Below are 15,262 nucleotides of genomic sequence, written 5' to 3' on the forward strand. Positions count from 1 at the left end.
CAGACAATCATCCTTTTGCTTCCTGATTAATTTTTTTTTCCTGGCATGAGCACTGTACCACACTTCCAGCCTTGCTCTGCCATGGCCATTTCAATCCTCAGAGAACCAATGGTAGGAAAGACAAAGGAGCACCTCCATCTTCTCTCCTCCTGTCCTCTTCCAACAGGGACTGATCTTTTTTCCAGTACAACTTACTTCCTTCCTACAGCCAACATTTCAGTCCCCGTTTTATATTACTCTTTTCTTTTGTAGGTCTGTGTCTTCTGTTTTGTACCAAGTCTCAAACCTGTCCAATTTCATATGATTTCATGTCAGGAAGATAAGAAATGGCAGATTATTTGATCCATGTGGTTAACAAATATTGATAAGGCTCATCCAGGGAGTTACTTGTCCTCAGTGCAAGAAGGCTGCACTGAAAAACAGACTGGAGCTTGGGTTTATGAAGTCCTGCTCTAGTCCTGTAAGAACTGCCTGGAACTTTTCTAGTACCTACTTGTCTTGCTATCTAGATAGTCATCACCATAAAGCCTGTTCTTCTCCCAATAATAATATTCCCTCTCTCCCTCTCTCTTTGCCTTTCTTGCCAACCTATAAAAAAAGATGGGCTGATAATTTGAAGTAAAGCTTTGTGTGTGTAAGTGAGTGTCAATGGAGGGAAGTTTTGTATCAGTACTTGTGATAAAGCATATAAATGTTACCTTGTCATACACAGTCCATTGGCTGTGCTAACTAGATGCTACCTTAGCTACATGTCAGGTCAGTAGGCCTGGATTAAGGGAATTCTCCCACTGATTTCAGTATCAGTAGGTAATCCCTGAAATTTAACTGAGAAGAAATAAACCAGATGCAGCACAGTTCAAAGTGCCCTCCCCATTACAAGAAATGGTGAAGCCTATATAGCCATGAGGATGGTGGGGTTAGATTTTGTTCTCATAGAGGAGATTTAATAGAGCAAAAGCAAAGGTAAAGGCAAAACAATCAGAGCGCAGAAGGCTTGATACCATCTATTCAAAGGGTTAGGTGAGGTCGCAAACACCAAGTTCATCACACCCATCTAAAATGCTGAGCTTATCGCCTCCATCTCGTGAAAGGCTAAGGTCACTTCTTTCTGGGTGCTCCTTTGGCACCATTTAAATACTTGGTGCTGCATTTTCTTTTTCTTGTTTCTCTCTGTCCAGTATTGTTTAGAGATATAAAAAATTAAATTAATCAGCATCTTAGAGCATAAGTTCCAAGGTTGCTTTATTGTGAAATTAAGGTGTGACTCACAGTGGCTGCATATCCACCTTTGAGGCTGGACTAGCTTTGTTATTTTTGTGTGTTGTTTCTTTCCACGCTGGTTTTGCAGCAGGACTTGTAGCCACACAATGTAATGAGCTGAGAAATGTCAGTGCGTCATCCAGGGTGTGGCTGAAGAGCAATGTCGCAAAGAGAGATGGCAAGATTACAGGGAAGATCTGAGCAGGATCTGGAGGAGGGTGAAGAATGAAATGTCCTGCAACAACAAAAATAACCATTTATGTATGTAAATCAGGAGAAAGAGTTCTTCAAAGTCTGATTTACCTACCGGGGGAAAATCAGGGGAAGAAAACAAATGTTTCAAAGCACTGGCTGCAAACAGACATACAGGTGTATGTGCAAATACCTAAAAGGAGACAAACTCCCGCAGCAGTTACAGTACAGCCAGCAGCCAAGTGCTGCTGTGTAACGGCAGCTGTGGGAAGTTACTTTTGTGTCCACTCAAAGAGTGGCACCACTTGAATTTCTTCAGCTAGAAACAAGTACTTCTGGGAGCAGTAAAAATTATGCTGCCCGGTTTCCTGTGGCTCTGTATTTTGTGGTTGATTATCCGAGGCTAATAAGGGGCAAGAGCTGAATAAAGCTTTTCCTGTGGTCAGGGCATCCTGTGTGGATTCTCCAGGGTCTAATAATACAGTTCACCTTCCTCTTCTGCCCTTCCTCCAATGAGGCACTAATCTGGATGTCTGTCTTCTGCACTAGTGCCAGACTTTTAGAAATCTGTCCAAGCTTTTTACCTGTAAGGACTCTGCCTCTGGCAAATGTGTCTAAAGCTGTCCAGCTTACTCCAAAGCTGCTGTGGCAAGATATATACAGACACATCATCAGCTAAACCTCATTTGCTTAGGAAGCCAGGATCCATTAAAAAAAAAAAAAAATTAATCACACCTTCCCCAAAGCAGTAACACTGCTAACATAACCTGCATGCTGACCAGGCCTGCTTTAGAAACCCAGGGCTGAACTCTTGAGAGTTGCTTAGCGATTAAGCAAACATCTTACACGAGAAGCAGCAACCACAGACACAGATCTTATTGCAGAGGTTCATCAGAGCAACTGTGGCATGGGAAATATAAAAATATAATGCTCACCAAAAGGGTACTGACAGGAAAAACCCCAGGAACAAAGTGCAGAGGGATAGACCTTTGTGTTTTCATTTAAACAGGAAAGGTAGATGGAAACCAAAATAAATGAAGCTATACTTAAAATAAAGATTACTATATTCTAGGCCACCAAAGGTTATAACACCTGACCTAAGAATGGGTGGGGATGTTTGGGATAAAGGAAGGGAGGCCTGGAAAATCGTGGACTTATCTAGATATGTTTCATGGAATGAAAATAAACAACCGATATATGCTAAGGGGTACACAGAATAAGTCAATGAGAAAGTCTGGTGGTTTACATAACCTTTGGTTTTCATGGAGAATTGCATCTGCCAGAACAACAGGCTGTCATGGAAGTGGGCTTTATGTAGCTTCTACTCATGTACCTGTTTCCCTGACCTTTGAGGTTAGTGGCAAAAGCTCCCATTGACTGAAGCTGGTCTTTCTGCGCTGTTTGCACCCGCGGCAGAATGAAGTGAGGAGCTGCACAGCTCAGTGTTGGGGCAAGAAGTGCTGGCAGGTGGCTACGAGACACTGACATAGCACAGTGAGATGTTTCACTGTGTACGTGCCACCTGGCAAACTTGCTTTGGGATACAGCATCTTTTTAGGATTGAGGCCAATTCCAAATCTGTTACAACTCATCCCAAAACCAGTCAGTTAATGGGGAGCCTGTTCATCAAAGCCCTCCTGTTGTTGTTGTTGTTTTAAGATGAGAGACAAGCTGATAGTTCTCTACTAATACGAATGCCAAAGTCATTTCATGAAGGATGCTGTGGTAGATGCCAATTATCACTCCTTAGAGACTTTAAAAATGGTGGTGTAGATATATTTCTGTGCATATGTGTGTATGAGTGCTTTAGGAGACTCCAAAAGCTTATCCTAAAGGTATAGTCTTGCAAACTGTTGACCATTCTGGCTCCAGCCCATCAAAGCACTTAAATATTTGGTGAACTTGGGAAGACTTTTGACATGCTTCAAGTTACCACATCCATAAGCACTTTGTTGGACCAGGCTCATAGAAGCTGCACTAGAGCTGCACCTTGCACAAGAGAAATCTCCCCAAGCTAGTCATGGTCTCTATGACTGGTATGGCCATTTGCTTCCTCACAGACAGCTAACAGGCTATATCAACATTTGCATTGTCTGGCCGTGCTAAAAATAAAGTTTAAAAAGTTTCAGTGTCTTCAGCATTTCACCTCACTGAAATTTCTCTAACAGGGGAGAAGCAAGGTGAGAAGGAGGCAGTTTTGCATGCACTGCCATAGAGAAAAGACTTCCCTTCCCAGAATCAGCAGTCTCTGGATGGCCACTCAGGGACATGATGAAAAATACAGTGATTTCTAAAATAAACAATTCAGACTTCGAACTGTACGATAGGCAATTAGTATGTTTGAATAATTGGGTATAACTGTAGGCAGAGAGAAGCTACAAGACCAGATGTGCATATAAAGCTAAACATAGGCATTACAGGATCTAATCAAATCAGTCCACCATCTGGTATGAGAAGTAAAATTGTGTGACAGACCCGGTCAACATGAGAAAATGGCACAAATTTCTGGATAACGAGCTTAAGTTAAATCAATATGTTACATGAGTCAGAAATGGAAGCATCCATAAAATGGATTGCACTAGTTCCGCTAAATCACTTCTGATTTTACTAAATTAATACCATTTTCTCCTATGAACTAGACCTTAGGTGACCTACCACAGATAACAAGCTGGGAATATTCAGACATAAGTAGCAGGTAGAATAAATCATGGCAGGCAAAAGTTCACATACACTCTTTTCTCCATACAAAATAAATCCTACCCATTAGATGACTCTTTTCCAAGCAGTTGGTGTTAAAACCCTCAAATCAAGTGTTTCTAATTCAGTGTTGCAGCGAGTGGATCCTATTTCATTTTAACTACCTTGGGAGCCAGCAGCTGCAACAAAGGCTGGAAATAGAGGAAAAGGTAGGGTCTTGGGTGATGTGTCTACGTGGTGGTAAAACCGTGAGCCCAGAGGTGAGCCACCACTAGAGGAGAGGTGTTCAGTGGGCTGAGCTGAGGACTCTGGCAGTTTGGAAACCCTGGGCTGGGATGTTGTGTTTGCATGGCCACAGCAGCTCTGGCCCGAGATGTGGTTGACTTGGCAGTGTCAGCTGGAAAATATCATGTAACACGTTGCAGAGACTCTGGGAATGCCCTTGCTTGCCTCCTGTGGCCCCCTGTGCTTTGGTGGCTCTTGGTCATCCATGCTTAGGCTTGCAGTTCGTTGTGGGATGTGGGCATGTCGAGGAGAGCAAGTCTGGATGTCTTGTGATGCTTCCAAAATCAAAGCAGCTCCAATAGCAGGGGATGGGGCTCAACAACATAGTGTCTCTTCCAGTCCTCCACCCCTGCCACAACACCTTGGGCTGTCCTGTGGGCACAGCTTCATAGATTTCCCCACTTGAGTGAGGCAAACAGGAAGCCAAAGTCAATCCAGCTTAACCCAAAGCAGAACTTGCTGTTGTTCCATGACATTTTGATTGGTAACACAAATTGTGCTGTCTTCTCTCCCTCCTCCATTTCGTGCTGCACTCCTGGTACCAGCAGCCCAGACGTGTTGCAGACAACTGCACAAAGGCTGTACAGCTTCAGCCATTTTGATCAGTTCATGTAGGACTGCTACAGGCATGGCGAGAGCAGAGCCTTAAGGGGCTGACAGCAACTTTATTTGATTTATGGGGTTGAGCTTTTGATACAAAGCTCCACCTACTTAGCAACAGATGAGCGTGTTTGTGGGTTTACAGATTTACTTCAGTGCTCCAGCAGACCATCTTCCCCGTCTGCTACTCCTCTGGAAATAGTTCAAGTCAGTGTGTTGTGCAGATAATTGATACCGGCTTCCCCAGGCTCCAGAAAACATATTAGAAAGATAGGCAAAACCTGGGGGGAGGGACTTTTCTGGCTTAAAGTGAGAGGATCTGGGGGAGACCATGTGCCTACTCCAACTGCGTTTTCCACACATGCATTTTGTTTATGGTGTGCATGTGCAAAACATGTCAGAATAAAAGCTCTCAGGGGAGTTAGGAATCTGTCCGGCATGTGGCAAATCCCCAGTGTGATCCAGCCTGCCTCCTCCATGATGCTGCCATTCCGAGGGTCCCCTTCTCCACAAGGCATTTCTGCAGCAGGACCCGACTGAGGTAAAAAGAGGTATTAGAGACACCAGATTTCACAAACAGAGGCTCAAAAGCAACCTCAAACAGCACATAAATATTAAAAGCCAAAGTGTTGCTCAAGGTGAAGGGCAGGGACACCCTGCGTCCCACAGGTCGAGTGACCCAGTTCCCCTTCATGGATTGCTGTGACTCACTGGAGTTGGTTGCAAGACATTCTCTTTGTCTAACAGTCCTGCATGTCACCATGGAGTCCAGCCCCCTTTCACGGGGCGGGGGGAGATGCTAAAATGAATATACATTTCAGCACTCCTTCAGCTCACCTCATAGCCCCAATAACAACAGTGTAATATTTTAAACTGCTTTTGCAAGTCTTCTTTCTACAGGGCAGTTGAAAGGATATAAAAGCATTTTAACAATTTTATAGATTGTCTCCAGAGCGCTTTTGTGATGTGGGAGAACAGAAGTTTTGTTGCCATTTGCCCATGGACAGCTGCCAAACTCACCTGTCTCCACCGAGCCTGAGAGGGCCATATCACATCTCTCTGGAAACTCTGCAGCCAGCCCTGGATGGCTTCTCACTTTACTCAGCTGAAAAACATGTTGCACAATTTAACCCTTTGCCCGCACGCTTGCCTGGGTGTGTTACTCAAAACCAGCAACTCGTTCCGTTTGGGCTTAAGAAAAGTAATAGCTGCTAGGTGGTTTTGGAGAAACCTGAAACCACGGCTCTCTTGTGAAAAACCTTCACCCATGTGAAAAGTCTTTTAACCCTGCCAGTCATTCTGCTGACTTCAGGAAGTGTCCACAGCTTTCCTTTTGCCACTCCTTAATCACAGTTAACCAGCCTCTAAATTTGACCCCTTTTTAATAGGCTCTGATTCGACAAGGTACTTGAGAATTTGTTTTTCTGACTAAAGTTTTACCAGACTAGTTGCATGTTCAAAGTAAGGCATATTTTAGAGCATCTGAAGCCAGAAAGTAGAGGTTTGAGCCTGTATATAAAATACAAAGCTAAGAATTAGAAGAGGTCTGCCACTGACCGCATCTTCTTATGGGTTGCTTAATTTTTCAGGGTCCTGCTTCTAATCTCAAAAATGATCATTAAAACCCTCCTGTGTGTACAGTTGACAGAGGAGAACTGAGCAGCTTTATTTGTTAATGTTCAGGAATATTTGCCGATGCTTGTGTGGAAGGTGTGACAGAAGCATAGGGTAATCTACTCCCTTATGTATGAATTTCTCATTTTTCCTCCCTACAAATGAATATTTACATTCTCCACCCTCCTTTTCTCCTGGAAAGAAAAGTGCATAAAATTATTCCCTATCACATTCTTTCACTGAGTTGGCAAAATACAGAGAAATACAGCAAGTTTAAATGATATGGAATATGCAGGCACAGCTTATCTAAGATCAAGTGTGCAGATCAAAATCAGCAAAGCTTCACAAAAGAAAGCCCCACAAGATCTTTCATCTGCCTGATCCCACTCCCTGCCTACACCTCTTTTTACCCTACTGTAATGTATTAGCTCTGCTTTAGTTTCTGCTCTGCACAACTTTTCTGCTTAAGAAAGATTCTGTTGAGTCATTACCAGCATCAGCCAAACAGGCTTTTCAAGAATGGCGAAGAAAATAAAGGCTGTGGTTTTTAAATTAATTCCATTCTGCTTAACCCTTAAACCACTAGTGACTTCCAGACTTCCAACCAAGTTAATGCCGTGCAGAATGTGTAGCTGTTGTGCCCGAGATGAGAACACTGTCAGTGACCACACCAGAGGGAGAGACCTGCCACAGCAGCATCGCCCACTCTCTCCTAGCAGCTGATGAGATATGGGAAAAGACAGAGATGCTACTGGTGCGCTGGGTCAGACTGGATGGGAGGCGGCTGCACCTCTGCCGGACACAGCCTCTGCCGAGCTCCCTGCCCCTCAGCCAGAGAGCATCAATGTCTACTCGAGGTGTTGTTTGACTGTGACCCATCCCAAGCCAGGCCCGATACCAGCCCCCCTGCCCCCGGGGGGGCTGCAGTGAGCAGCCCCCATCCTCCCATGCCCACACACCTTGCCCTGCTCGCCCTGCTCACGGCCCAGGCCGTGCTGGCCACGCACCTGAAAGCACTCGGGCAGCAATCATAGGGAAGGGCTGTGCTACCTAGCCCATGCCCTAAATACTCCCTCCTTGCTGCTTGAAAATAGTGCCTCGGACAACCTGCACCCACACCAAAGCAGGGGCAGGGAGAGGAGCTTTTCTGCTAGAAGATAGTAGTCATGAAAGGAGAAGTGAAAGAGAGACGAGCACGTGTTTCCCTCCATGAGGTAGGAGAGTTACTCCACTCCTTCCCCCGGCAGATTGTATATAAGAGAGAATAGTGCTTGCCAAAATGATATAACTTGAATAAGCTCCTGGTACCTCAAGGTTTGAGGGGCCCCCAGGGGAGCCAACACTTGGAGTGAGAAAAGGCAGAGGAGGGGAAAGCGGATAAGGTGATTTTCTTTGCTTTGGTTTTTAAAGCAATCTCAGCCTGCTAAACTTTCAGTCCATGCTGCCAATGGCTATTTCCAAAGTTATCTTTGCACAGAAAAAGGCTGGAATCCTTCTCTCTCTCATTCTCACTGTCTCCTTTTTTAATGAAAGCTCAGTTTAGATCTGATATCAGTTAAAAGGTTTGCTATCAAAGTTTATTAGACCCACTGGGACAGATCACAGTTTTCAGAGGCTCAGAGTTTCACAGCAGATAACTGTAAAGTGAACCATCCAATGTTCTTCAAAATGCTCATTTTTCTTGGGCTCATCTATTACACAAAGCTGCACTGTATTCAAGCATCATTAGAAGCGATCCCAGTTGCTTACATGATGCTGGTTACAGTTGTGCCTTTAGAGCAAACTAGAGCAGCCAGCAGTCCCCAGCCTGCCCCACTGGACGATGCTAAGGTGAGCGGGATGCCATTTGCAGCTCAACGAGATAATGACCGCCTGGTGCTCCTAGAAAAGGCCAGAATTTGAAAAAAGCGTTAGGAAGTATGAGAGCAGCGTCCCTTTAAAAACCCACATTTGCCTTTCCCTGCTTAAAAATAATAACTAGAAAAGACTCTTCTACCTAGAGACTATGCCTGAGAAATTTCAGCTGGAAAGCAAAGAAATTAGAAGAGGGATTAGCATGTCAAGCTTCCTATAGAACAGTTGTTTTGTTTTGTTTTTTTTTAATGAAGTCATTGGTATTATTATGTGGTTTTTAGTAGGCTATCCTCCTAACAATGCATGGGAATAAACACCGTATCTGGTAGGATCTCTGACTGTAACATGTATCACAGAGGCATCTATTTACAGTGTGAACGGAGGGGAGCTGTTTCATTTCCCAAGAGAGTAATGGAAAGCATGATGTCCTACAACTAAGGGTGGTGAAGCACTGGGAGAGGTAGTGGGAAAAAAACATTCATGATAAACCGAAGAGCGAAGGAGAGTTTCGGGGCAGATATTTGCAGGATGCATCATCACCGAGAGAAGTTGGCAACCCTGGGAAAAGGCTGAGAGGCAAAATGTCTGACTCAAGCGGTCAAGTCCTCGGGCCACTGCCGTCCTGCCCTTCTGCTATCACTTCACAGGGCTTTACACCCTTCCCTGTGACTTCACAGCATCATTTGATCTTTCTAGAGCAGCAGGCTAGACAAAACTCAGAGGAGCTGGTGGTTCTCAGACGCCCACGCTCCCTGCCAGGCTTTATCCATCCAGAGCTTTTGGCCAGTGAATACCTCTCACCAGAAGCATGTGCAACCATTTGAGAGCTCATCTGCTTTCTGATTCCTTAACAGGTCACGCAGATGGACCAGAAGCTAGATGACATCCTGAACACACTCCAGGCTCAGTTTGAGGATCAGCCACAGGCACAGATGTCAGGGCCAGCCACCCCACCTGTCAGACAGCTACAGACAACCTCGGATTCCCCCCCAGTGAGCCAGAAAGTTTGAAAGACAGAGGACAGCCACATGTCACCCTCTCATTCTTTTCTGTCAGGTTATTTTTAAATCTTGGTGTCTCAGGATTTGGCTGCATTGTGGGTGAAATGACATAATCTGCTGTAGTAGATTAAATTTAAAAAATTAGAAGAAGCAGCAAGAAGCCAGTCACTACCATAGGAGAGAGAGCACAGGGTAAGTGTTGCACCTGCTTTATTAGCCAGCATTAGCTAGCCTCTGCCAGCCTGTGGTGGCCCCATGCAGCTAGCCCCATTTAGGCTGACTGCACATGCACAGGGTCGGCTGTTGAGGTAAGCATCCGAACGAGGGTTAGGATGACCCATTTGTGGGTGCGGAACGGGAAAAGGACTGCTCTTTTGGCATTTAATCACTAAGTTTAATGCTCACAGCATGCCCAAAAGGGGGAGAAGAGCCAGCATTTGAACATGAAACAAATGGAAATCAGTGAACAGGAAAATTAAACAGCATGTTTTGACTTCTACCAAGCAGTGAGGATCATAAGAAGGGCAGATTTATATGCTAGTGCGAATGACAAAGTAAAGACAACAGGCTACTGATTAAAAATATGGAAGTGTACACAGGCTGGTTGACATATGAAAGACTGAAGCAAAGACTTCAGCTAATTAAAGCAAAGGGTTGCAAATGAGATGAGATGCATGTTGGAACAGACAGGCAAGAGAGATAGTATCTGCGTAGGCTTACTGCACAAGAACACTGTAATAGCTATCAGCTACACTGATGACTGTTATGCAAAATGTTCTCAAGCTTATACCTTCATTCAGCAGTGGTTGTTGACTCCAGTTGCCTTAATTTTAATATAAGAAACCTGTATGATAATTGGCTGTGAAATATCTGTAAAGCTTGGTTCAAGTCACTGAGTAACTGGGTGCTGCAGGAGGGCTGCAGCTGTGATTGAGAATGGCAGAGTTTCTTAAAGAAAACAGAAATGCACATACTGCTGATGAAAGTTAATCGCTCTTTAAATAAACTGCTGTATATAATTTTAAATGTTAGGGGTTTTTTTTCCTTGTAATCTGGTTGTAAATCGAGTGCATGTGCTGGCTGATATACTGTCACTGTGAAATGGATCTTACCTAGCACTCCAGAAAACGGACGATAAAATACTTTTGCTAAATATGTAAATAATAAACCAAGCTAAAAAGGGTGCAGTGTTATTTACTCAAGTCTTTTTAATATATTTGCATAACCAACCATTTGAATGAGTAGAAGTCTGCAGAGCGAAGACCTGATTCCTGGGAAATCCTAAATATATTCTATTCCCACTCATATCCATGGAAGCAAAGCCTGCATTGCATTTAAAAGCAACCTGAAAGACTGGTCCCTTAATAAGCATTTATTTGGACCAGTGGCTGGTCCATTTCAATGTAATCAAATTAGCTTCTAACTATTACCTGTCCCTTTAAAACTCTTTCCCAGGTTTGTGTGTCTGGGAATTCAAGCTTGGAAAGAGCACAATGAGACTGATTCCAATCTTTAGATTGCAGGCGCGTCTTAGACAGAATATTAATGATGTGTGAGAGGCAATAAAAAAAAAAGCAATGTGGTTTTAATTAAATCAGCTGACAAGCTGCCGTTCCATCTTGTCTGATTACTACAGAGTTACTGAACATGACCAAATACAGCATGTAACATGGGAAAATGGTAAATAATCATTGTCAGAACATTGAGTTGCTCCAGGCTTTCAGTCAGGGTCATGAGCTTCTGCACTGGTCCTTCACGTAACCTCACTGACTCTGGCCACTCAAAGCTAAATGGGCAACTGGATGCCAAAGGTAGGTATTGTTTCATCAGCCACAGGTAAAAAAACTCCCTGGAGATCCCTCTGCCACAGAGGTTCAGAAGACGAGCAGGGCAGCTTCCAGCAGAAAGGCTCAGGGACTTTTGTGGCTAACACAAGGTGAAACTTCCTTCTGGTACACTGCAGATATTTGTGTGAGGGGTATGCATGGTCACTGCTTGGTGGACCAAGGAATGTAACAGTATTTTACTTACTAATGAGTCTCCATAGAAGTGTTAAGGCAGTATACCTACAGTAACACCTGCTACTCTGAAGTGCCTGGAAAACACAGTAAACACCCTTCCTCAGAAAATTCAGTTAAATAAAATACAAGTGCTCTCAGCTACAGAGAGTGTCAGAAGGGATGAGTGGGTGGAAGGAAAGGATGAAGAGGCACGCAGTGGTCCCTTCAGAAAATAGGAATGTGTGCCAGCATGCATGCACATGTGTGTGTGTGCACATGCCTTTTTTTTTTTAAGCACAAACCAAAGTTTCCCCAGCAAGTCTTCAGTGAGGCCAGAACCTGAGCCTTTATGGTTTTGAAAATCCAGCAGTGCTGGCTGTCCATCCACTTTCCAGCTAGCCACTGTGAACACTGAAGTGTGGCATAATGTGTTCAGACAGCACCACCAACACGTGCATGACTGTGACCATACCATCACTGTGGCCACAATAGAGAGATAAGGGTGTGGCCTGAACACATCGCAGTGAGGAAGGAAGAACGTTGGCAGGAGACACCCATAGTCACACCATATGGTGAGATTAATTTAGCCTTACTTAAGCAAATCTCCACAGCCACACTTAAGGCAAGAGTTGCCATCTAGCAAAATCTTTCTGATTGCCCAGGGGTAAAAATACCAGGAGTGGCACTGATGCAACCATCTGGTAATACTACCTGTCCCATCTTCTAAGCAGAGATGGTTTTGCACAGTGAACAGACTGTATATTAGTACATTTGCATGTGGTGTATTTTGAGTGCCGCTCTATGAGATGTGCTATCAGCAAACATTCAGAAGCAAACTATGGTTTCCCAGGGCAAGAACTGACTTCTATTCAATGTGTTTTTGTCAGGCCTTACCATCAACTAAGCGGGTAGTAACAGCATCAGATCTAGGTCACTGTGTATGTACCAACAATGAAATTGAAAGAGCAGGGAAGAAGCACAGGGATGAACGTCAAGAAACTCCAACACCCTGAGGAGTCCTCTTGCATTCACAAGTCCTATGAAGTCATGAAATGGTCTAGTCCATCAAGGAACGGTATCAGAAGACCATCAGGTGCACCATGGCAGGTTTTGCTAACTTTGCTGACTGCAGTATGGATTTGTTGGATGGAGCACCACCAAAATGTCTTCTGGAAGAGTTTTCTAAGGGAAACTTGTCATAATTCTTGCATGTGATTGGAAAGAGATTAAATTTTTCATTAAGATTTTATGCTCCCACAGTTTACTTCCTTGATCCAACTGCCTAACTTGCCTGAGCTTACTCTTCACAGGCTGGAGTCCTACAGGGAATAAATATTCATTGTAGCTGCAGAGGAAAGTTTGACTCCTACATGTGTCATTATTTGCACAGTTATGTGAAATCCTGCTTGGAATTTTATTAGTAGAGGTCTTGCCCAAAACTCTAACTTCTCTAAGGTTCATTAAAAGGAAGAGAGCAAAAGTGACTTTATATGAAGAATTCTGCCTGCGCATTATCTTTCTGAAAATTGTGAGTATTGTAGAACCATAGAATGGTTTGGGTTGGAAGGGACCTTTAAAGATCATCTTATCCAACATCCCTGCCATGGGCACAGACATCTCTCACTAGATCACATTGCTCAAAGCCCCATCCAAACTGACCTTGAACAATTCCAAGGATGAGGCATCCACAGCTTCCTTATATACAAGCTAAACCTACCCTCTTCCAGTTTAAAACCATTGTCCCTTGTCCCATCACTACAGGCCCTGGTAGAATGTCTGTCCCCATCTTTCTTATAAGCCCCTTTTATATATTGAAAGGCCGCTATAACGTCTCCCTGGACACTTCTCATCTCCAGGCTTAACAACCTCAATTTTCTCAGACTGTCTTCATAGGAGAGGTGTTCCAGCCCTCTGACCATTTTTGTGGCCTTCTTCTGGACATGCTTTAGTCCATGTTGTTCTTGTACTGGTGGCCCCAGTGCTGGAAACAGTACTCCAGGTGAGGTCTCATGAGAGCAGAGTAGAGGGGGAGAATCACCTCCTTCAACCTGCTGGCCACACTCTTCTTGATGCAGCCCTTCTGGGCTGCAAGCTCACATTGCCATCTCATGTCCAATTTTACATATATCAGTGACTCCAAATCCTCTCCACCAGGCTGCTCTCAATCAGATCATCACCCAGTCTATACCGATGTTGGGGACTGTCCCAACCCAGGTGCAGTACCTTGCGCTTGGCCTTGTTGAATTTCATGAAGTTCACGTGGGCCTACTCCTCAAACCTGTCAAGGTCCCTCTGGATGGCATCCCTTCCCTCAAGCGTATCAACTGCACAACTCAGCCCGGTGTCATCCACAAACTTGTTAAGGGTGCACTCAATCCCGCTACCTATGTCATTAATGAAGCTGTTAAATAGTATTGGTCCCAGTACAGACCCTTGAGGGACGTCACTCATCACTGGTTTCCATTTTGACATTGGACTGTTACTTGAAACACTTTGGCTGCAACCATCTAGCTAATTCCTTATCCATCTAATATTCCATCCATACCTCTCTAATTTAGAGGTAAGAATGTTATTGGAGAGCATATCAAAGGTCTTACAGAAGTCCAGGTAGATGACATCAGTTTCGCTTTTTTTTTTTCACTACATTGTAGAAGACTACATTGGCTGTCTCTAATCACCAACTTGTCTTCCACATGCTTCAACATAACTTCCAGCAGGATCTGCTCCATGATCTTACCGGACACTAAGATGAGGCTGACTGTTCAGCAGTTCCCAGGGTCCTCCTTAATATGCTTTGTAAAAATGGGTGTGGTGTCGAGTGGTCCCTTCTCAGTGGTGGCTCTAAAATGAGGCAAAATTACAGAAAGAATTTCCAGGGAATTCTATTTGTGTTTTTTCATCTCCATTCCTACTAACATTAGTGCACTGTTGTTCATCCTATTAATTTCTCCATGATGGGAGTCCAGCACACATATCATACACCCATCTGCTGACCAAAATGTACATTCAGCAAGCTCATTCCTACAACAACTCTTCTTGTATCAGTAAAATAGTAATAATACCATGAAATAACACGGTCCAATAAAGTTATCTGCACAGGTCTGCAATGGTCCCACATTGTCTTTTGATTCAGAACAGAGGCATAGACCAGGCAGCCAATGTCTCTCAAGGCCACAGTATCAGCAGGGGTGGCTGTCAGGAATGCAGATTAACAATGCATCAAAAGACAAGAGTACCGGAGATCAAGTAAAGATTAGCTATTTATTTTCAAAAAGATCACATGTTTTTCTACCTGATCCAATTTCACTGTGAAGATACATGGTGTCCTCCCTTACTAGAGACATCAACACCAACCAAAACAAGATTTTCCACATTCCTTTTAATAATGCATGACATCCTGAAGCCTGCTGTCTGCCTATGATGATGCAAGATGCTCAAAAGTCATTACAACAAAGCCTGAGGGGATTATTTTCTCATTTCCATAATTACACAGTCAGTAATATTATCATGAACCAATCTTATCTCAAAATGTATACCCAGATCTTTAATGATGATATTTCTGAAGTGATGTGTGGGATTAAAGTCCTGCATATGATAAGGCTGCAGCAGTGAGGGAGATAAAAAGTTCAGCTTTCATCAGCTGGGGGGGCTTTCATTCCTGAGAAAAGGTAACTGTGCCCCCAAAACAGCTGATATAGGTCACAGGTCAAAAATCTGCTGCCTCATCTGGAACACACTCTCCATCTCTGGAGAGTAAAA

The 15,262-nt window shown here is 43.9% G+C and overlaps 1 protein-coding gene across 1 annotated transcript in view; it reads left to right on the forward strand.

Annotated features, from left to right (window-relative positions):
* The window catches only part of LOC104358588 (potassium voltage-gated channel subfamily KQT member 1), a 503,557-nt gene extending 492,895 nt beyond the window's left edge, over positions 1 to 10,662 (forward strand). Inside the window, exon 17 of the mRNA XM_032995036.2 lies at positions 9,357 to 10,662. Within this exon, the coding sequence (XP_032850927.2) occupies positions 9,357 to 9,512 (156 nt within the window). The 3' untranslated portion in view covers positions 9,513 to 10,662. The remainder of the gene's footprint in view (positions 1 to 9,356) is intronic.
* The last annotated feature ends 4,600 nt before the right edge of the window (positions 10,663 to 15,262 follow it).

This window comes from Tyto alba, unplaced genomic scaffold (assembly GCF_018691265.1).
Source record: "Tyto alba isolate M040663 unplaced genomic scaffold, T.alba_DEE_v4.0 Super-Scaffold_21, whole genome shotgun sequence".
NCBI lineage: Eukaryota > Metazoa > Chordata > Aves > Strigiformes > Tytonidae > Tyto > Tyto alba.